The sequence below is a fragment of the Rhineura floridana genome, chromosome 5, assembly GCF_030035675.1.
Source record: "Rhineura floridana isolate rRhiFlo1 chromosome 5, rRhiFlo1.hap2, whole genome shotgun sequence".
Taxonomy (NCBI): domain Eukaryota; kingdom Metazoa; phylum Chordata; class Lepidosauria; order Squamata; family Rhineuridae; genus Rhineura; species Rhineura floridana.
Window position 1 is genome coordinate 154,196,962 of NC_084484.1, and position 23,315 is coordinate 154,220,276.

At 42.7% G+C, this 23,315-nt stretch overlaps 2 protein-coding genes across 3 annotated transcripts; one reads left to right on the plus strand and one right to left on the minus strand.

Moving 5' to 3' along the window:
- The first annotated feature begins 857 nt into the window (after positions 1–857).
- Positions 858–8,917, plus strand: MTIF3 (mitochondrial translational initiation factor 3). The gene is made up of 4 exons (XM_061628512.1): positions 858–1,137; positions 3,774–4,299; positions 6,974–7,128; positions 8,355–8,917. Exons 2-4 carry the CDS (start codon positions 3,819–3,821, stop codon positions 8,550–8,552), a joined length of 834 nt encoding a protein of 277 aa, XP_061484496.1. The 5' UTR covers positions 858–1,137; positions 3,774–3,818; the 3' UTR covers positions 8,553–8,917.
- GTF3A (general transcription factor IIIA) lies at positions 6,793–23,315 on the minus strand. Of its 2 annotated transcripts, XM_061628511.1 has the most exons (10): positions 22,987–23,315; positions 19,248–19,348; positions 18,116–18,206; positions 15,668–15,756; positions 14,261–14,334; positions 12,678–12,761; positions 11,261–11,490; positions 11,104–11,163; positions 8,755–8,832; positions 6,793–7,388 (listed from the first exon to the last, which is right to left on the minus strand). In XM_061628511.1, the coding sequence occupies exons 1-10, from the start codon at positions 23,197–23,199 to the stop codon at positions 7,365–7,367; spliced, it is 1,044 nt and encodes a 347-aa protein (XP_061484495.1). In that variant the 5' UTR covers positions 23,200–23,315; the 3' UTR covers positions 6,793–7,364. The 2 variants fall into 2 exon arrangements, with proteins under 2 accessions (XP_061484495.1, XP_061484494.1); XM_061628510.1 differs by having other exon boundaries at positions 6,793–8,832.

Below are 23,315 nucleotides of genomic sequence, written 5' to 3' on the forward strand. Positions count from 1 at the left end.
GTTTGAACCGTCTGGTCCCTGTTACCAATCTGGCCGCTGCATTTTGCACAAGCTGGTTTCCAAACCGTCTTCAAAGACACCCCACATAGAGCTCACTAACCTCACTTACTTAACCTCACAAAAGTTTTTTTTAAAAAGTAAGCAGTCTTGCTGTGCCAGGGCAATAGGGGCCCGCATCTGCACTATACATTTAAAACAGTATCAAACCACTGTTTCCCCCAAAGAATCTTACGGATTGTAGTTTGTTAAGGGTGCTGGGTCTTGTAGCTCTGTGAGGGATAAACTACAATCCCAGGATTCTTTGGGGGAAACCATGTGCTTTAAATATATGGTGTGGATGTGACCACTTTTAATTGCACACACCTAAATTTCTGGTGTATGTTTGAATCCCTCCAGAAAAACAGTGGCAGCCTCGGGGAGTCCACTATGCTGCAAACTGATTTACCTATTACAGATGCAGGAACCCTCTTCTTCACCTGTATACCCAGGCCCATGCCTCAGTGAAACGCCCCCCCCAATCTTCTCGAGTCCACCTCGCATCTGTCCTAGGCACCGTGGTCAATACTTCGGTGGAGTCCCCCCACGATCGGGAGAGCACCAAGTCGGTTCTACCCGGGTCTCCCCACATAGTTTGGTCTACAACTCCCATCATCCCCGGCTATTGACCATGCTTGCTAGGGCTGATGGGAGTTGTAGTTCAGCAACACGCGTCCAAGATTCCTCACTCTCCTGACGTAGGAGAAAGCGACATTTCAAGAATATTCTCTGTCCTCCTGGGCGCGTTGCACTACCAAACCTCGCTCCCCCTCCCCAACACCTGCGCTTTTATTTAGTAATTTAACGCCGCAAGAAGCACACTCGTCAGTTGCACCCTTCCCCAGCCGTACACGCTATAAAGCAGCGCACGGATCGGAACACCGTCCTCACGACCTACAAGCGCATCGCCCAATCCGTTCCAGGCACCCTCCCTTTCCAGTACTGTATTCAGCCAGACAGACACGCTCAGAAAGATCGGCAGGCTTGTCCCCGCCCCGCTTCCTCCGCAAGCCCTTCCTCTTCCTCTCGGACGGGCGATTTTGTTTCTCTTCCAAGTTCCTCGGCGGTGGGACTGCTTACGATCCCAGGGGAATCGCACAGGTAAGCTGAGGGGCGCGCCCTGCCGAGGCTGCTAGACCAGCTGCAAGTCCCTGGCGTGAAAGGTCCCTCTCCCCTTGGCAGGCTGCCGTCTGACGGATCTACTTCTGATGGGGGTTGTTCGTGCCTTCAAGAGGTTGAAGGCAGATCTTGAGGTTCAGCCCTCACTCCAAACGGCAGAGCACAAGAAGAGGGAGTTTCTGAGAGTGTGCAGAGTGCCTGAATCCTAAACAAGCCCAATGTGTGTAGGTTTTTGAGACAGGGCTTCCAGCCCCCGGAGCTTCTCTCTGTGAAAAAAATCCAGCACCCTTGTGTGTATGAAATGCAAAACATTCTGCGTTGCTAGTCAATTTTATGAAGCAGCGCACCGGTCGAGTTTCTACCCCACACCCGCCACATATATGCAGATTTGCATAGGGTGTCGTATGCTAATTCCCTTCACTGAAAATCCCGCCTAGTATCTGTAGGTTACCGTTTCACAAATTATGTTGCTCTTGCAAATGCAGAGTTGGAAGAATGCCCCAGTGCAATGAGGTGGGATTAATAATTAGATCTCTATGAAAGCATAGAGGGTGTCTTTATCAACATTTCTAAGCCTCTTAATATTAAAAAAAAATCTAAGCAGTGTACAACAGTACAAATCAACATAAAAACACTGTAAAGCAATATAATATAAAAACCACAGACAAAAACACCATACAAAAATCTAGTGGGACAGGGCCCGATCTTGGCATGCACAAAAAGATACATCTTTATAAGATGTCTAAAGTAAAATTGATGATGGTTCACTTATAGCAGAGGGAAGTGCATTCTAAATTCTTAGAAAGCTGTTTTATACAGAGTCAGACCATTGGTCCATCTAGCTTTGTATCACTACCCTGGCTGGCAGCCACTTTCCCAAGATTTTGGACCTGGGTTTCTTCCAGGCCTATCTGGAGATGCTGGGGATTAAACCTGGGGCATCCTGTATGCAATGATCCTTTGCCCTTGTGCCTGCATTAACTTGTAAATCATCACTTACGGAGAGCAAAAATAGCTTCTGTATTGACTTGACAAGGGATAGCAGGGAAATAATTCCACACAAAAAAAATTAGACTTATTTACAAGCCTGCAGAGGCTCTCAGATAATTCCACATAGAATTGTTGCCCATATAACTTAAGTTTTAAGTTAACAGAAAGCAGGGGTGTGTGACACCACTAATTGCTATGATAAGTTACACTCATTTTTACACGTTACACTCTCTTTAATGTCCCTCTGTTGTTGGGTTCCAACTCCTAATGGCCCCAGCCATCATGGTCAATGGTCTAGGATGACGGGACTTGTAGTCCAACCACCTGTGGAGGGCCACAGATTCCCCACCACTGCAGTAAAGCAAAGCTATGGAGCAAACATCCTGTTGTAAAGCATTTTATAAGAATTTCCCTGGATGACCTCAGTGGCAGAAGCTTTAAGGGAAGTGTGTGTTCCTGTTCATTCTCTCCAACGGATTAATTGCTTTATGAATCGGGTTTATTCATTCATTCATTTCTATCCTGCTCTTTGTTACCAAACAAATCCCAGGGCAGGTTACATCATAAAAATTAATCAATACAACATTAAACCTAGCATGAAAATATTTGGGTAATGCCCCTTCCCCTTTCACTGGAAAATTTCTGGCAAAATGTAGACGTGTGAGGATTTGGAAAGGTGACTTGAAAACGATGAAAAAAATGATAAAGGCATTGGGCAGTATACAATACACTCATTCTGGTAGACCAAGGATTTATGCTTGCACAACAGAACCCCCTTCTCCCACTCTGCATGCCCCACATAGAGCATGTTACAGAAGTTCTGTTTGGAGGTTACCAATACATGACTCACAGTGGTCAGTCTATTTCTGTCCAGAAATGGTTTATTTATTATTTTATTTACTTAGTTTATTTATTAAATTTATATCCCACCCTTCCTCCCAGAAGGAGCCCAGGGCAGCAAACAAAACACTAGAAACACTCTAAAACATCTTAAACACAGACTTTAAAATATATTAAAACAAAACACTTTTCAAAACAACTTTTTAAAAAAGCTTTAAAAACATCTTACATAGCAATTCCAACACAGACTGAGATAAGGTCTCTACTTAAAAGGCTTGCTGAAAGTGGAAGGTCTTCAGTAGGCGCTGAAAAGATAACAGATGGTGCAACTAATGCACCAGCCAAAGATGGTAAAAGGCACTCTTGGCCACTTCGGCCACCTGGGCTATCAGTGACAAGGATGCCCATTACTGCGTCTAGGCACTGGTTCAGAATAGGCACCTATTTCAAATGTGACAGAGGAACAAAGCTGGGTGGTCTGATAATTTTTTTAAACAACAAAGGACTCAGTTTTTGGTTCCATGTGTTCAATAAAAATTGCAACAATTCTCACATTTTCTTTTAAATGCAAGGAAGAATTTGACATGCCTTCCTTGCTCAAGGTTTACTGCAAAGGTTTATTATCCTTTCCTATACATTTGTGAAAACATCAGTTCAAAAGAATGAACACACATTAAAATAATTTTACAAATACTTGGGAACGAACACTTTGAAAGCTAAAGCAAGCAACTTTGGTAGTTTTCTTGTAATAATTTTCACTTCTGTGTTTTTAAAATTATTATTTTCAGGTTTCTGGGTGTTTTTTGTAAACCTTTTTCCCCACTCTATCAAGAATGGCTGCCTTATGCCTAAAGAAACTATTGGATCAGGCCAGAAGGAATGAAGTAAACCACATCACTAGGCATTTTGCCAGTTTCTTGATGCAACCGGTGACAACCACAACGGTCTCTTGGACTTGGATGAGAGTTCATGCTAAAAAAGGACTTCTCCCTGTCCCTATCCAAGCATTCTGTACAAATGAAGATGCCAAGGAGAAACTAACAGGAAAGGAAAGAATCCCCCAAGCCAAAAAAAAGGTTGAAAGCGTTGGGAGGAAAATCCCCCATCGGATTATTCAGCTGATTGATGAAAATGGGGAGAACCAGGGAACCATCCACAGGGCAGATGCAATTCGAATCATGGATGAAAGGGGGGTGAGGCTTGTTCTGCTGGTGGAGAATGCAGACCCTCCAGTGTACAGACTCATGACCGGGCAGCAGATTCACGAAGAGCGCATTAAACTTAGAGAGAAGCAGAAAGCCAGCTCCAAAAATGGTATGTATGGCACTTCCAGAGTCTGTAATTCTGAAAGCGCTTCTTTCAAAAATTGGATAGGTTCTATTCCTTTGTTTCTCTCTCTGTTTAAAAAATGACGACTACTAAATCTGGTGACAAATCTAGTTTATGTTTTAAAAAGCTAGTCTCTAAATGCCTGCTTAGGATTGTTATCTCAGTAGTGGACATCTGCATCTGTTCTAGGACTTCATCTCAGGATAGCACAATAATCTGAGTTCTTTAAATGCAGATTTCTGGCTCTCATGTCTGACTGCTTTAGTTCACAGTTGTGGAAGGGAGAGGCTACGTAGGTTTTTCCAGAACCATCAGTAGCTACAAGGTTTTTATGACCTACATAGTTCGTTATCATAACCTGCACATATAGCTTTTCATAATTTAGGTGATAGAATTTTGAGTTGCATTAGTGTATAGCTTTAAGACAAATAGCTCTGGACACTTGTACTTGATCACTCAACCTCCTAGTTTGTTTTTCCAGATATGGCCATTTGTGTTGAAACAGCTTAGGAATGAGATTTTGTCAATATTCTCTGTTAGACACTCATTTTTCACTATTAATAATGTCTGCACCTTATATACCTCATTTCAGTAATTTAACTTCTTCTCAACACCTTCTGGCCTTTATACTCCCAGCCTAATACAGCCTTAGTTCTTTGTCTTCTGAACAGGTACATCAGCTTTGGGGAACCTGTGGCTTTCTATGTGCTGCTGAACCCACCTCACCCCCATCAGTCATACTAGGTGAGGCTGATGAGAGTGGTAGGCCAACATCATCTGCAGGACCATAGGTTCTCTATCCCTATTCTACATAGAAGTATTTTAGCAGGGGAGACCTGCAGACCACACCCAGTCTGGACTGATCTGCTACCCATCTTGGGGAAGCAGAGACTATGCACTGGTGCTTCAGTCTACAGGGAACAGAGAGCCATATAACTGTAATAATCACTGGCTGTAGTTGAAACATTTTGAAGAATGTGTGAATGCAGCACAAGCCCTAATAAATCACAAAGGCTGGAAACTCCAAAAAATTAAGTTGATTTTCTACCATTCTTACCCAATAGCCGGCCTATCAAGTAAGAACTTGTAGCCAACCCAGCTGATTAGCCCAAATGAAATCCCATCCATATCTCTATTTTTATCTAAATAGCTTAATTTTCAATAGTAACTGCCCTCTCACAGAGGTGCCATTGCCTGTGTTGGTACACAGTAGTGCCTCCTATAGCTTAACAATATTCATTAAATACAAATAAGGATGCGTTCTGACTTATTGAAAAGCTTTGTGGTAATCACTAGTTCATGATGTTGGCAGTCAGAGCATTACTTCATCAGACCGAAGCCAAAGAGTGGCTATTAAGAACCTCTCAAAAAGGCAAATCAGTTGTGTTTATGCATTTACAAAAGAGGATGCTTACCAAGCTATTATGCTCTAAATGCATAAACATAACTCATTCAGTGCAAGCTATATAACAGGATAAATCAGAGTGTTATGCCACAGCTACTGGCTTGGATGGGAGTTCCATTAACTGGATGCCTTAGTCTGGCTTTTCCCCCTACCCACTGTATGCTACAAACCCCAAGCACAGCACAACATGGTCCCTTCTGGCAAAGAACGACCCACCTCTTCCAGGTTCTGTACTCACCTTCACTAATAATGTAAATTAAAAATGACCACTGGCTACATTAGCCCATTAGAACAGCAGGCACCAGCTCTTTCAGACGTGGGATTTGACGTGAACAATTGCGTAGGACAGAATCCACAACTTTTTACTGCATGCTACGAGTTTCTCTCACCAGTCCCTTCTTTTTCTTTTTTTTGGGGTGTGTGTGTAATAATATTGGTGGGACTACTAGTGGTACCGCTTCTAGGTTGAACCATGACCCATCACTTGGAGGCCTGTGCGGTTGCACAAAGTTGCCAAGGTCACCAAATAGTTTTACTGAACCTAACCATGTTTCACTATGCAGGGAACTTCCATGTTAACATTAACATCCAGCCTGTGAAAGATGTCTATCAAGAGAGAGAAAGGGGGGGTGCAGTTCTGGCTGAGGGCATGGTGTTGTAGCTCTGTAGTTTTAATCTTTACAGAATAATTAAAATAGTGGCTTCTGCAAGACAGCTCAGGCTACAAACACAGAGATATAAAAGCAAAAGGGAGTGCTTGAAATGTTTCTCTGCTCCAGTCAGAGATGAACAACAGCCTATGAGACTACAATGGAAGCTGCTGTGACTCTCAGTGAACATGGATAGGTGTGTATCCCTTCCGTTCTATGACAAAATAGGCCTGATATTGGGAAGTAATAGTGGCAATCAATTCAAGTAAATACCAGGAGTATTTACTGCATCTCCTTGGTTCCAGCATGTTTCTTCATAACCAGAGGGCACTTGGCAAAGGGCACAATTCTTAGACTACAAAAGGAGCTTCCTTGTCGCTTGAGCATAGATTTGAAACCTCACATCACATGCTCTGAAAAGAATAAAAGCATATCTGTTTATTAGCCATATTTTTTTTTAAAAAAGACTCAGGAGCAAGGAGAATATATCTGCGTACTTTTCTAGTAATCTTGCTTCATGCAACACATATTTAAAACTGAACTAGTCTGGAATGGAGCTGCTTTAATACGAAGCTTGCAAACCCTTTGCTTATTATTTTCGCAGGCCCTGTTCAACAGAAGGAATTAACGTTTTCTACAGCTATTGCGCAGCATGATTTAGATGCAAAAATAAAACAAATTCAGCAATGGATTGACAAGAAGCATCACGTCAGGATTACAGTGCGCCAGAAGAATGTTAGTGAGGGGTCAGAAAAGATGGTAAGTTGAAACAAAAGTTTTAAAGTAGGATCTCTCACAATTCAAGATGGGTAGTATTATGAAGAGCCCTTTAGTGTCACTTCATTTCAGTCAACAGTAGAGATCAGTTTGAGGCATCTTGTTTTGCTAGATACTTTAACATTACAAATAACTAGTTTCCTTTTGCCCTCGAGTGAGGTATTTTGGTTTAAAGTGGGCATGGAAAATCTGAAGCCCTCTAGATGTTCTTGTGACTCCTAGTGGCCCTCAGCCCGGGGTAGCTTAGCCAAAGGTCAAGGACGATAGGAGTTGTAGTTTGCAATACATTTGGAGGGGCACGGGTTCCCCATTCCTGCTTTAAAGTGTGCCTAATGCCATATATTCCAGTGGAATATACGCTGTTATTTGGTTTTAACTTTGCCTACAATTTTATGCGCCCTGTTAAAATCAGTTTAACATAAAACTAATTTTGACATCTCTAAACACTTGAGATACTAGGAGCTGGAGATGTCTGGGCCAAAGCCAGCTGAGGATACTACTTGCTTCCCCCAGTTGCCAATCAAATGAGGAAAATAGGGGTATGAAGTGGTATCTGTAGCAAATAGGACTTGCAAGAAAAATGAGAATATTACAATGGGGGATAGGCAAGTCTCCAACCCCAATCAAGATGCTGCCCAGAGGACTGAATTAAGGCACACGATACCAATGCTTGACTAAATGCAGCCACCTCTAGATGACCGCCCTAGGCACCATCTGCACTATACATGTAAGCCAGTATCATAACACTTTAAACAGTGATGACTTCCCCCAAAGAATTCTGGGAAGCATAATTTGTGAAGGGTGGTGAGTTTTTAAGAAACCCCTATTCCTCTCACAATTCCCAGAGGGGTTTAACAATCAATCCCACTTCCCAGGGAACTCTGGGAATTGTAGTTTCGTGGCAGGGGAAGGGGTCTCCAAACAACTCTCAGCACCCTTCACAAACTGCAGTTCCCAGGATTTTTGACTGTTTAAAGTGGTATGATACTACTTTAAATGCATAGTGCAGATGGGGCCCCAGTCAAAACCTTAAAACTGTTTGAATTTCAGCTTGCCATCCTCAAGGGTTCAACGTACATTAATTTAGTAGAAGTTTCTACAACATCATCATCCTAGGCCTGATTTGTCAGATTTCAGTCAAATTCTTTCACTGAACCTAAAAAGACAAACAATACATTCCTAACACCAAGCTGTCTTCTCATTTTCAGCTAGCATTATTTGGTCAGATTTTGGATACAATGCCTGAGAAAGCGACTTACCTCTCCGAGCCCCGCATTGTCAAAGAAGGAAGGAGCACATGTGTGATAAGACACATGTCAGACAGAGAAATAAGTGGATACAAGAACGAAAAAGATCATAAGGATAATGAAAAGGACAGTACTGAATCAGAAACCCTCAAGCAGTGATTTCGTTTTAAACACACAAAACTGAATTTGCTTCAATGTCTCTCCCATTTTTTGTACAGTTCTCATAAACTTGCCAATAGTGGCCACTTCATAAAGCTATTGTGTATGTTCATCCAAAACTCTAGTCAAGGGAAAGTGTTTCCACAGTAGGCAGCGTGGAGCTCATTGCAAGTGCAGTCAAAGTCTCATCTACCAAGGATACATTTCTTCGCTGTGCTTTAGGTGGGATGAATCCACTGAGACGCGAGGCCAAACTCCGCTTAGGACGTGGCTTTTTAGCCTTAGAAAAGGAAATATTCAACAACGTATGAATCTGGGATTGAAGGAAGCGGCCGACAATATAAACAAGAAAGCTTTAAAAATAATATTTGTAAGTTTTGTGATTGGTGATCTTGGCCGCTAACTTGTGGGAAATGCTGGTATAAAGTACTATTGTTGCATGCTCTAGTTTCCTCTGAATGGTGACAAGTTTCAGAACACTGGAGGGTTGGATCCAGAGATACGTGCCATCAAAGAAACAGGCAGAAGCAAATCTTTCTTTTCAGGGAGGTCAGGCGGGCTGCTAGGGTGAGGAGGGAAAAGAATCTCCTGAGGGTTTGGGGAGCCTTTTTTTAAAAGGGGTTGACTGTGGCATGGTGGGGGATCTTTGAAAATTGGGTGTAGGCATCTTCCACAAGCAGAGATCTTGCTCACAGAAGTTGTCTCCATCCAGTCTCATCCCCTTCAAGATTCCTCACCCCCCGAGAGACTTTTCAGGACAGAATGGTTGGGTCAGGAGACCAGGTTTCTGTCAGCCCATTTCAGCAGGCTTTATCTCAGGATAATATTTTTGTGTTGTGCTTTGATATTTAAATACAGGAGTAGGGCATAACTGGAGACAAATGGCAGGCACACCTACAAGCCAAGAGATCTAGCACCTATCATCAGATCCCCACAGGGAGGCAGCTGCACCTTCAAGGTCTTTCCAGGCAACTTGGAACACCATCTCTCAAATATACACTGGCCCCTTCCCTGTGCACATGCACTAAGCTCCGATTGAGATTTCATTTAAAGTATTTCCCAATGGTCCCATTTACCAGCCATTGTGAGGTATTAACCAGCACCTAAGAAAGAAATGGTTAGTAGTAAGACTTTGTTTGATAGACTAGTTCCATCATTGTAGACCAGCCTTTCCCAGCCTGGTAGTCCAACATTTATGAGGCCCAGCCAGCATGGCCAGTGGTCAGGGATGATGGGAGTTGTAGTCCAACAACGTGGAGGACACCAGGTTAGGGAAAACTAATGTAGATCACTAGGTTCCTAAACTTTATAGAAAAGCCATCAAAAGCGTCACCATTGCTCAAAACCCTTCTATGCGTATTCAGATTACCACCACTGAGTAATTTCAGTAGTCCCATCAAAACCATTGGTTTTCCCCAGTTCTGTTTCATCAGAAGCAGAAGCGCCAAACTGCACTTCAGGTTTTGCTGAAACTGGGTTTTCAGAGTCAGGCAACCTTTCATACGAAATTTCAGTTGAATTTTTGTTGAAACTTTATGCTGCCCCCACAAATCAGTTTCAGATATCACTCCAGGTGAGTAATTCATTGTCAAGTCTCCTACCGTCCACACCATGGCATGAAGCTAAGCTTGCTTAACTCTGTGGACCTTCATAGGTCCTACCAGCTCCTTATGTTGGCAATTGCTTGGGAGTGCCTCTTCCCATGCCATCCTGGCCATGTCTTAAGGCAGGGATGCAGAAATGGATCTGGCCAGTGGGCCAGATTCTCATCTCCCCCACCCCCAAGGAAATCATGATGGGCAATCTGTTTTTGCCACCATGGTTTGAAATCAAACCAAAAGGGAAAAGGCACCAACCAGCTTATAGTTGGGGCTTGCAAAACACCATGCACGGGATTTTGCACAGGCCATTGCAGATACTGCTGATTGACAGTCCCTGGAAACCCCTTTTTTGCCTCAGCTGCACCACACCTGACATCATGTCATATATATAGACAGACAGGCATTAGGTGCAGGGCAAGTGGATATGGCTTGGGCAAAATGGCCTTGTGGGCCTAATTAGGCCCATGGGCCAAAGGTTCTGCACGACCATCTTAAGATCTTCTGTAGAGGCTCTTCTCCAAGCACTTTTAGCAGAGATCCTACTTTACATATTCACATAGGTGGTAGAACCCAACTTTGGAATGCTCCCCCCCCCCCCCAAAAAAAATAATGGTACATCTGGCAGTGACACTCATTTTTCAATGTCAGGCTAAGACCTTCCTATTCGCATGTTAGTTGGAATTTTGCCCAGTGTTTATAGTCTGCCTCTTATTTTGCTGTATAGTGATAACCGTTGCTCTTGGCTTTTATGTGTTGTATGAATAGTAGTTGCATTCATACCTTTGTACATCAGCATGGGATCTTTTGATGAAAGGAAATTAAATATCTTAAATTAAACAGTGATAAACCTGTCACATCCCCCACAAAGCCCCTGCAATTCAAAATGGGTTCACAGATACTTTGTCCATTCCTAAAGCTGAAGGGGGAGAGAGCTGAAAAGTTTGACTTACTTTTGAATTCACCTTTCTCTTGTCAGGGTCGTGTACAACACCATGCCTTACAAGACTTTGCTGTAAAGAACAAGAGTTACATGTATATATAAACCTAAGTTCAACCAAAGAGGAGGAGGAAGAATGTGTATTTTAAGGTTAATGTAAAAACACCCACTTTCATTGCAAAGACTTTCCCACAGCCAGGGTGGTCACAAGTGAAAGATTTTTTCTCCTCGTGAAATGAGGCAATATGGCTTTGAAGATTGAACACCGTCGTGTATGTTCTGCCACAGCCCTCCCTTGGACATTTAAGTACTTCTCTGTCTGTGGCGTGAATTTTCTGGTGGCGTTTGAGGTAATCTTTGCGGCTAAATGTTTTGGCACACACGCTGCAGATTACTGGCTCTGGAGACGAGAGAAATGAAAAAAACGTAATGGAGCTATAAGAGAAGAGTTTCCAAACAATTTAGCAGTGACCCTTCTAGTTTTTCTCAAGGTGAATAAATATTTATGTGCCTGCTATTTTCAGTAGCGTAACAGAATACCAGGGTAGCGCCTCTACATCCAGAAAGCTTTCATAGCCACCTTCTACAGCAGAGATGGTTTTGTCTTGCAAGCTGAATCAAAAAATAGGCAACCCTCTGTGGACTACATCTGATGGGTGGGTGGGTCCATCCACCCATCAGTCACCTGATCCTGCTGGAAAGCAACAAAGCTTGCATTCATTGCTGAATTTAAATGCTGCTGAACGTAAGCCTTCCTGCAAAAGGAACAATCAGGAATGCAAGTGTATTCCAGACTGTTCTTTGACAGATGCAGCTTTACCTGTCCTGCAGCTGACATTTATGACAAGCGTGGGGAACCTTTGATCCTCCAGAAGTTGCAGAACTACAATTCCCATCAACCCCAGCAAGCATAACCAAGGATAATGAGAGTTGTAGTTCCGCAACATCTGGTGGGCCAAAGGTCCCCCTATCTGTCACATGATGTTAGGTAAGTAGCAGGTAGGTTTAGCTGGCCAAGAGCAGCCACATGGGCTAAACTGGGCAGCCTGGCAGACCTAACCTGCAGGCAAGAGGTTCCCCACTGTTGTTCAGCAGCTTTCTACTTTATATTCCTGGCCATCAGATATACACGCACACACTCCTTGCACCCTACATATGAGAGCTAGTGTAGTGCAGTGGCAAAGAGTCTTAAGCTGTGAAGCAAGTAGTGCCTGGTTCAAATCTCACCACTGCAATGAACTCACTTAGTGGCTTAAGCAAGCTACTATCTCCACATTTCAAATCCCACCATGTGGAAAACCTGGGATAATACTGACCTACATGAGAGTTGTTACAAGATTACCAAGAATATGCAGGGCATGCTTTTAATTTCTGAAGAGAGCTATGCAAGTGTACAATATATCCATGCTTACAAATGCACATCTAACACTCATGGCACACACAGCATATTGTATTGCTACAAACCAAACAAAGAGGCAAGAACAGATAATTAGTAGAAATGGATGTGATTCTTTTAAAAATATATAATGGACTTTCAACATTAGTTTTCTTTGACGGTAATCACTGTGTACTTGTTTTAAGACTTACCAACATGACTGTGTCTGCTGTGTTTCAGAAGTTCTGACCATGTTTTTCCAACAAACAAACAGCCATCTTTTTTGCATGCATAGCCTGTTAAGAAAAACTAAAATGAAATTTAAACAAGCTTAAAAAATAAATGCATGGTCACAAGATATAGGAGAGGGATGGGGAGCTTGTGGCCTTCCAGATACTGTTGGACTCAAGCTCCCATCAGCCCCAGCCAGCATGGCCAATGGGCAAGGATTTACATATTTAAATATTTATCAAGTGCACTTTCATACAAACTATCACTTTAAAACCACAGTAAAAATAATAAAAATGTAAAACATCAGTAAAATCTAGTTGGCAAAAAATCTCAAGTTTGTAAGGCCAGTCTGAATATAATTTTTAGAAGATGTCTAAAAGCAACCAGGGATTACTCCTGCCAAACCTCTACTGGCAAGGAGTTCCACAGGGCAGGGCCTGCCACACTAACAGCTCGGCCCCTGGTCAAAGCCAGCCGAACCTCGGGCATGTGGCAAACCCTGTTCTGGCGTGCCACACCAGAAGACTCCAGCGATCAAGGTGGAGGATAAGGAATCAGGCAATGCTTAATAGGATACAAGCTGTGGTCCAGCAACAGCCAGAGGACCTTTGTACCTCCTGTAGAGCATCCCTCCTCCCCATTCTGTCCAGATCCTGCTGTCTACAGAGAGAGTAAATTATCTCAGTTTGCAACCAAGTTCCTGGTACAGCAAGGACAAGCACACCTGCTTTTAAAAGTGACTTGTATACTATTCCTCAAGACAATGCTAACTAAGCATGGGTCACTGGGCAAGAGGCTTTTTACAAACCTTTAAGATGAGTACCATCATGAAAGTCAGTAATGTTAAAAGGGAAAAACGGCGTATACTTCCATAATGTAAGCTCAGAAATACTTTTAACACACTCTTGCCCCTTACACATTTTTGCTGTTGAAAGTGCCCACACTCACTGATGTCAATCCAACTTAAAATCAACAGATCTACTTGTGTAATTCCTAATTTTGACCCTTATATTTGAAGTTCAACATGTAAAGCTAGAATGGCATATAATACTCTTCCATCTAGCAACATCGAAGGCCCTCGTCCGGGTACCTACACAGAGGGAAGCTCGGAGGATGGTAACAAGAAAAAGGGCTTTCACAGTGGTGGCCCCCGAATTATGGAACGATCTCCCTGCTGAGGCACGCCTGGCGCCAACATTATTATCTTTCCGGCGCCAGGTTAAAACATTCCTCTTCTCCCAGGCATTTTAAGCATTTTAACATTTAACATCCTATTACATTCCACTATTTAGTATGCTAGTATATTGGTATTTTAATGTGTTTAAATTGTTTAATATTGGTTTTAATTGTATTTTGATGTTTTGCTTATTTGTTGTGAACTGCCCAGAGAGCTTCGGCTATGGGGCGGTACAGAAATTTAATAAATAAATAAATAAACTCAAATGTTTAAAAAACACTCGTATTGTGGGTCTACTTGTATACCACTCAACATACTGCTTTTATGAAAATGCCAACCTTCTGTGCTTTACTATTTTGGCACAGCTGAACCAAGAAAAGTAATTACCTTCGTGGATCTTCTCATGACGTTTCAGATGGGTGGGTGTAGAGAAGTCCATTTTGCATCCTTCATGACTACATCTTATGTGGTGAAAACAAAAGCACACAATACTTAACACTCATAAAAAGCAGAGCTTATGAATCGTGAAACAAGCCCTCTTGTAACTGAAAGTGGACTTTCCCTTTAGTTCCATCACTTACCCACCCGAAATCAACATGATGCTCAAATGATCTTTTAAAAACTCTTCTCAGAGAAGAATGTTCTAGTTGGACGTTCAAGCCTTTGTTTTGGGGGGTTTTGTGCCACATTTTTAGGTGACATCTCCCAGTCTTAACCTTTGAACTGCAGTTCACAAAACAAAATGGTTTTAGTTTTATTTGCACAGTGTGAGTGTCTGATGCCTAGCAGCTTCATAAGCAAAAGGATAGGGCCTTTTACAAGATGGCATCCTTGTGGAATGCCTTCCCCAGAGAGGCTCACCCAGCACTGAAAATACCATAACGTAGGTGTCAAGTGAACCCTTTTTATTCTTCCAGCCTTTTTAATTTCAAGTATATGCTCTCTCTTTTTTGGGCTGGTTTTTATATTAGTTTTATGCTTGTCTTTTTTTATGCGGCTTTCAGTACTGTTTAATGCCGAGTTCTGCGTTTTTATGTCATTTACACTGAGCTTCTTCTGGGAGGAAGGGCAGGATATGAATTTAACAAATAAATAAATAATTTACTGAATTGTATTTGTGTAATATATTGATTTTTGCAAGCCACATCCAAATTAAAGCCACATCCAATTTGATTGTGCAAGCAGACTGTCCCCTTGCCTCTCAAACGTTACGTCAATCAACACCATCAGAAGGATTAATAGGAGAGCCTTTGACAATGTTAACAGGCACAGCAGGGAAGGGGAAGTCTGATTCCAAGTGTGATTTCCCATGTGACAAGGCAAAGCTTTGGAAACGATGCCTTTGTTTTTTAGGGAAGAAAAAATAGTACTAAATGCTGGCTCTGCGGTCCTAAACTATCAGGTGTTTTTTCCTAAGCGGTTGGGGACTTGCTGAGACACATCTGTAGAACAGCTAGGAATTGGAAAAAGTCAGGTTTGGTCCAACAGTGGAGGAGAAGGGATGGAACAATGATTGAGATGTATATGAAAAGATACCTGTCCAAATACAAAGGCTACTGCAGTAAAGTCTAGTGCTTTTATATAAAAGTACCAATTTGCACACTAAGAAGCTAGAAGTGTAATACTACTCTTGATATTTTCTGCTACACATATTGTGAAATGGCATACATAGCCTTAGGGCTCTGGTAAGTAAAAACATTAACTTCTTCAGGGCAACCATTTATAATTGCAGCCTATAAGCACCCTGAAAGTCTTCATACTTATTTTTGTGCAAAAACAAGAACATTCACTTACTTGAAGAGCCGTTCACCTGTGTGTTGAGACTGATGGATTTTTAACTGCTGGTGTTTTTTAAAGGACTTCCCACATTTTTCAAAGTCACACTGTTTGGGAAAACCAAGTTAGTTACCATTAAATACAATCCACAGTAATATATTAGTATATGTTGCATTTCACATCTTGCTCAAAGATCAAGGAAAGAATCCAGGACCTTTCAGTAGTACACACTGGCATGGAATGTGCACACAGCATGCACCAAAGCTGTGGAATGAGTCCTTGCACAGATTGGGCTCCCACTGTTCGCTGCAAGCAAACTGTACTTTGGCAAACAAATAAGGCATTTCCCCCCACCATAGCTGTCAATAGGGAAGGCTGGCCACGTGCATGCATATTAGACTGCACTGCTGGATAACAGCCTAGATGCACAAGGTAAGCGTTAACCACGTCAAAACATTTGATAAATCAAGCAAGAGCATTGAACTATTTCCCACCACTGAGCAGAGGATTATTTTTTTACTATTAATCTACAGTGCCTTACAAAAGTACTCAGACCCCTGACCAATGCTCTCATATTACTGGATTACAAATGGTACACTGTAATTTCATTTTTTATGATTTTTTTTTTAAACACTGAAACTCAAAATCAATTATTTATTTATTTATTTATTGCATTTGTATACCGCCCCATAGCCGAAGCTCTCTGGGCAGTTTACAGCAATTAAAAACATTAAAAACAAATATACAGATTTAAAAACACAAGGTGACATTGGTTTTACGTTGGGAAATGTTTGTAAGAAGCACAGAAAACTGAAACATGTTGCTTGTATAAGTATTCAACCCCCCCCCCATTAATATTTGGGAGAGCCACCTTTCGTTGCAATAACAGCTTTAGGTATGTATCAGCTTTGCACACAGTGTCCGAGCGATTTTAGCCCATTCTTCTTGACAGAATCGTTCCAGGTTGTTCAAGTTGCTTGGACATCGCTTGTGGACCGCAATGTTCAAAGAGCGCCACAGATTCTCAGTGGGATTGAGATCAGAACCTTGACTGGGCCACTGTAGGACATTCACCTTTTTGTTCTTGAGCCATTCCAATGCTGCTTTAGCCTTGTGCTTGGGATCATTGTCCTGCTGGAAAGGGAATTTCCTCCCAAGTTTCAGTTTTTTAGTGGACTGAAGCAGGTTCTCTTGCGGTATTTCCTTGTACTTTGTTCCATCCATTCTTTCTCCCATTTTAACAAGATGATCAGTCCCTGCTGATGAGAAGCATCCCCACAGCATGATCCTGCCACCACCATACTTCACTGTAGGAATGGTGTGTCTTGAGGCATGAGCAGTGTTATATATATAGTGCTTTGAGTTTTGGCCAAAAAGCTCTATCTTGGTCTCATCTGACCAAGAAACCTTTTCCCACATCGCAGCTGGGGCACTCTCATGTTTTCTGGCAAACTCCAGATGTGCTTTCAGATGGTACTTTTTAAGTAACGGCTTTTTTCTTGCCACCCTCCCATACAGACCAGTGTTATGCAGAGCTCTTGATATAGTTGATTGGTGCACCATTACTCCACTCCCAGCCACTGAACTCTTTAGCACCATCAAAGTGATTGTTGGCCTCTCTGTGGCTTTTTTCACAAGTCTCCTTCTTGTACGAGTTTTGAGGGACCGCCTTTTCTTGGCAGTGCCTGGGTGGCGTGATACAGTTTCCACTTCCTGATTATTGATCCAACTGCGCTCACTGGGATATCCGAACACTTGGATATTATTTTGTACCCTTTTCCTAATCTATGCAATTGTATTCCATTATCCCAGACTATGGTCTGAAGGCTCATGAGGCCAGCACCTTGCCGAAGCTAAGCAGGGTCAGGTATGGTCAGTGCCTGGATGGGAGACCACCTGGGAACCATATGTAAGCCACCTTGGGTTTCAATCACGAAAAGAAAGGCGGGATAGAAACGTAATAAATAAATAAATCTCTCACTTCTATAGAATGCTCTTTGGTCTTCATTTTCCTTCTGATCCATAGCCTGTCCAATGATCCCTCAACAGTGGGGCTTTTATCCTGACAATGTGACAGCAACTGTAATGGGTTCAGAGGTGGAGGCCGATGGTAAGGTAATTGTATCCTCGATAGGGCAGTTTCTTTCATCTGTGTAAACTGGGAGCTTCCACAGTGTGGAGGTTGAATACTTATACAAGCAACATGTTTCAGTTTTTTATGTTTCTTACAAACATTTCCCAACATAAAACCAATGTCACTTTACAATAATTGATTTTGAGTTTCAGTGTTACAAAATAAAGTATCATACAGAACAAAATTACAATGTACTATTTGTAATTCAGTAATGTGAGAGCATTAGTCAGAGGTCTGATTACTTTTGCAAGGCACTGTATATTTGTATTATTATTAATATGTACTAATGCCAAAATAGGCTTTGCCAAAATAAAAGGAAGGGGGCCACTTACTATGTATTTCCTCTGTAAATGTCGGCGGCCAACATGTTTTTTCAAGTTTGCTTTTGTTATAAATTTTTTATTGCAGCCTTCCACTGTGCACCTACAAATACATAAATGTATGTTCTCAATAACAAGGATGAAAAATATGAGCAGGTGCAATTAGTTGCCAGAACAATCGCCTAATTAAAGAAATCTCAGTCAAATCATCATACAACTTTATTTAACTGGGTAGAGATGCTTATACCTGCATATGACTAAAACAATGGGTATTAATGAAAAAGGAATACTTTCTTTGTTCTTACAGGCTGCAGGTATATGCTGCAGCAGGCACTAAATTAGAAGAATCATTCCCTCTGGTGAGAAAGTGAAGAAGGAATGTCTTTTAAGAATATGTCCATCATATATAGCTTTTATAAAGTATTTAACTTAAAAAATAAAGACACTAGTGCACCTTTTTAGCCAATATGGGGCTTTTCTTCCAATTGTTTTTCTAATGTATTACAGTTAAAATAAGCGTGCAATAAAGGATCACAGTAAAAGTAATAAAAGACATAGATGGGCAAACTGTGGTCCCCAGCCTAATTTTAAGACCCTCTGCAAGTGATCATTTCAGACATCTGACAAAAGCAATTTGTCCCTCCCGCAAGCTACCCATTGGCCTGAGAGAAAAAGCGGGGGAAAGGAGGTGTTCAGAAGAGAGAAAAGTGGATTATCAGCAGGAGAGAGAAAAGGGAGAGGCTTATCTTAGTCTCTGTCCCCACTGCCTCTTGGCCCTGCTCACAGCCCTGGACAGATTGCCCCACAGAGAATGCAGCCCTCCACAGAAAAAAGGATGTCCACCCCAACTGAAAACAGAAACTGGTTTCCAACTACAATATAGTATGCTCCAGTTCTCTACTGTTTTTTTTTAATCATTTCATATTCCCTGTTTCATTCACAAGGCCGATGCTTTTAATCAACCAATCAATCAACTAAATATTTTGATCCTACTAGTTGCACAAGCATACAATTGTCATCTTCACCCAACTCTGTTCCTATGACAGCAAACACACAATTTATGAACTGCAGAATTTGGTCTTAAAATCTGTTGGGATTTTTGTTGATTCCAGCCCCTTCCCACCTCCACCAGTAGTATACTTACACAAATGGTTTTTCTCCAGTGTGCCTAAGAACGTGACGCTTAAGATGGAAGATTCTAGTGAAGCCTTTACCACAGTCTTCATAACTGCAAACGAATGGCCGCTGATAAAGAGACAGTTGATTTGTAAAATAAATTTACTTGCTTTACTCATCTTCTTTCATGAAAGTAGTTAGGCATGTAAGATCTGCTCTTGCACACAGAATACTTAGTGAAGTGGGTTTAATTTTTTTTTAATGGAAAATTCTCCAGAAATTTTCTCAAATTTTCTGATGCCTAAGACATGATCTAATTTAGCATATTTATTTTACTTGTATTTAGTAAGCAAAGCTTTAAAGAAGTACCCAGTGTTAACTTTTTGTCCAATACACCACAAGTGTTTGACCTGAAATATATGAAGAGGAAAATTATTGAAGTCTTTTTTCCCTGTTTTTTCTCCCTGTTTTTTCTGCATTTTCCCCCAGCAGTCAGATTTCTGGGTTTAAATGTTATATAGACATTTTTATTCAAATATTTATAAAAGCTTAAAGACAAAGCAGTGGGACATCACTTGAAAAACATTGACTAGAGACCTTTAGAAAAATAAGGTGCACACACTCTCTAACCTGATTTGCGCAAACCTTGGCTTAGCATGGCAGCAACAAGGATCAGTTTGGTTCAGCGCATCATGCAAACCAGCTCACTCTCTTGACCCTTCTGCTTACTTGGCTCCCTAGCTCACATGTCCATTTCCCCTCTACTCTCTTTCTCATCTTTTCCCAAAGTTGTAAGACTACAGTCTACTACTTTCCTCATAGAAAGTCCACTGTCAGTCACTGTCTGTGACCAGTTTCCCCCCCTGCAGCAGTTAGAATCAGGGCTGTGGAGTCGGAGTTGTGGAGTCGGAAGTAATTTTCGGTGGAGTCGGAGTCAGTAGAAATGTACTGACTCTGACTTCAAAATAAAAACTTTCATAGGAATTTAGGAAAGTTTTCTTGTTCAGAAATTTTAATCAAATAAATATATTTTATGTTCTATCAATCTAGCCTGATGATTCACACGGTGGTGATGAAATGCCTTGTGCTACCATTTTACTACAGTAAATTTGTTATTACTAGTTAATATACATTTGCCATTTATGAAGGAGTCGACAGTAGAAAAATAGAGGAATCGTGTAAGGCTTTATAGGTCAAAACCAGCACCTTGAATCAAGCTCGGAAACATACAGGCAGCCAGTGCAAGCAGGCCAGAATCGGTTTTATATGTTCAGACTGTCCGGTCCCTGTTACCAATCTGGCCGCTGCATTTTGCACAAGCTGCAGTTTCCGAACCGTCTTCAAAGGCACCCCACGTAGAGTGCGTTGCAGTAATCTAATTTGGAGGTTACCAGAGCATGGACAACTGAAGCCAGGTTATCCCTGTCCAGATAAGGACGTAGTTGGGCCACCAACCGAAGCTGGTAGAAGGCACTCCGTGCCACCGAGGCTACCTGAGCCTCAAGTGACAGAGATGGCTCCAATTAGCAGGAAAGGACAAGGAAGCATGTTAGATGATTCTTCTCAGTGGCTAACACACTCCCCTTTCAAGCTGATTGGCTTTTAGGATGCTACAGACATAGGGACCCTGCTCCCAAAAAAGTAAGGGGTCTAAGACACTCCAAGACCCCAAACAATTACACCCTTGCATAGTGATGCAAGAATGCACTACTCAAATAGCCCGAGGAACCTTTTTATATGGGCACCAAAAAGGGGGACACTTTTTCTCAGCACCCAGCATTAATGCAGTGAGTGCAGTGGGGGGGCACTAGCACTGTCCCTTCACTGCCTGCACATTCCAGGAGGAAAGCCCCCCCTACTTGGTGCCCAGCATAAACAAGGAGAATGCCAACAGCAAAATAAGTGCACCATGCCTTCCGGGCTGGTGCACTCCCCATTTATTCTGGGCACCAAGGGGAGATAGAGACCGCTGGGTCAGCAGCAGCCCTATGGTGCTACCAGCCCTGTGGAGGCAGCAAAAATGTTCAGGAGGGAGGCTGCCCCCCTATTTTGTGACATAACATAAGAACATAAGAAGAGCCTGCTGGATCAGGCCAGTGGCCCATCTAGTCCAGCATCCTGTTCTCACAGTGGCCAACCAGGTGCCTGGGGGAAGCCCGCAAGCAGGACCCGAGTGCAAGAACACTCTCCCCTCCTGAGGCTTCCGGCAACTGGTTTTCAGAAGCATGCTGCCTCTGACTAGGGTGGCACAGCACAGCCATCATGGCTAGTAGCCATTGATAGCCCTCTCCTCCATGAATTTGTCTAATCTTCTTTTAAAGCCATCCAAGCTGGTGGCCGTTACTGCGTCTTGTGGGAGCAAATTCCATAGTTTAACTATGCACTGAGTAAAGAAGTACTTCCTTTTGTCTGTCTTGAATCTTCCAACATTCAGCTTCTTTGAATGTCCACGAGTTCTAGTATTATGAGAGGGAGAAGAACTTTTCTCTATCCACTTTCTCAATGCCATGCATAATTTTATACACTTCTATCATGTCTCCTCTGACCCGCCTTTTCTCTAAACTAAAAAGCCCCAAATGCTGCAACCTTTCCTCATAAGGGAGTCGCTCCATCCCCAACTGGCTACTGCGTTCTTACTACATTTTAGTGATAGACGCTCTGGGATTTTGGATTTGTTGGGATTTATATTGCTATCCTTTTCAACTGGCCTATGTTTTTAAATGACAATCCTGTTGCCCTGGCAATTTCAGTCCATATAGTGTTTTTATGATGATGTATGCACTCCTGCATTAATGAAAAATACTATCACCTGGTGAATTTGTGCATACCTTGCACATTTAAAGCATATGAGCCCTGCCAGAGGAAAACAGAAGCAACTCATGGCTTAAGCCATGGGTGAAAGTTAAGTTGCTTACACATCTTCTAGCAGAGTATACTTAAGCTCATATTGCAGCCTCTAAAGAACCATCTTGCCCTGAGGGGAGGGGAGAAGCAGTCACAGCTTCTTTTAAACAAACACCTTGTCTTTTTCATTTCATTGTAACGTTTTAAAGACAAGTCAGTGCTTATCGTTGTAGAAATCATATTGAAACCGCTTTGTGAAGTCAGCCTGAAAAGCAAATAAATAAAGTAGCCTTTAAATTAACTCAATTGCTCCCACAATATTCCCTGTTTATTTTCCCTGGGCTCCTTCTGGGAGGAAGGGCGGGATATTAAATAAATAAATAAAATTTTGTATTGCTCATATCCGGTCTCCCAGCTTAAAGCTACAATCCAATACATATCTACTCAGAAGTAAGCTCCACTGGGTTCAATAGGACTTACTCCCAGGTAAGTGTGTACTGGATTGCAGCCTTAATCAAGCTATGCTGGAGAGACTCCCGTTCGCGTCTACTCAGAATGTAACCCCACCGATTTCATGGGGAGTTACACCTGTCGTAAAGGGCCGCACAGGACCGCAGCCTTACAAACCACCCAGCTGCCACCCCGCAAAAGAAGCCGCCTCGATTCTCAAACGCATCATGTCCAATGGGAGTTCCCGAACAAGCGAGTCATCTCTGACAGCCAATGACGAGCCACATCGTGATGACTAGCTACGTCAGGGTGACCAAACTCCAATGGGAACCGCGGTGATCCCACTCCGGCGCCCCAGAATTCCACTCCTGCCCACTCCCTAAGCACAGCCGCCGATTGGTTGGTCGTCTTGAGAGCGCGTTCTCGCCCAATGGACGCTTCCTAGCCACCCGCCAGGGCCCCGCCCAGCTAACCTCTCCCGTGTGCAGGCAAAGGTGGGCTTCCAGCTTCCAGCTCTTGTTGAAAGTCGCGTCGCAGTCTGGGAAGGAGCAAATGTATCTCTTCTCCCGGTACGGAGGAGGCCGGCGGCGGTTGCAGCTCGGCCCGCCAAGCTTGTGCCGGAGGGGGTCGGCCACAAAGGCGGCTGCAGCATCTTCCTGTTCAGCGGCAAACCCTTCTCCCGCCATGCTGGAGCTGCGCTACACCACGTGGTGGCGTTAGGGCCCCGCCCCCTCAGGCATCTTTTCTCCCTTCTCGCGCGCCGTCCAGCCCACGCCTTCCCAGGGCACTGCGTCATCGAAGT

Coding starts and splice junctions, on each gene's coding strand:
- GTF3A (XM_061628510.1), bottom strand. CDS start 23,199: ATGGCGGGAGAAGGGTTTGCCGCTGAACAGGAAGATGCTGCAGCCGCC. Junction 19,349..22,986: donor TTTGCCTGCACACGGGAGAG/GTTAGCTGGGCG, acceptor TCTCTTTATCAG/CGGCCATTCGTTTGCAGTTA. Junction 12,762..14,260: donor TCATGAGAAGATCCACGAAG/GTAATTACTTTT, acceptor TTTTCTTAACAG/GCTATGCATGCAAAAAAGAT.
- MTIF3 (XM_061628512.1), top strand. CDS start 3,819: ATGGCTGCCTTATGCCTAAAGAAACTATTGGATCAGGCCAGAAGGAAT. Junction 4,300..6,973: donor GAAAGCCAGCTCCAAAAATG/GTATGTATGGCA, acceptor TTATTTTCGCAG/GCCCTGTTCAACAGAAGGAA. Junction 7,129..8,354: donor GTGAGGGGTCAGAAAAGATG/GTAAGTTGAAAC, acceptor TCTCATTTTCAG/CTAGCATTATTTGGTCAGAT.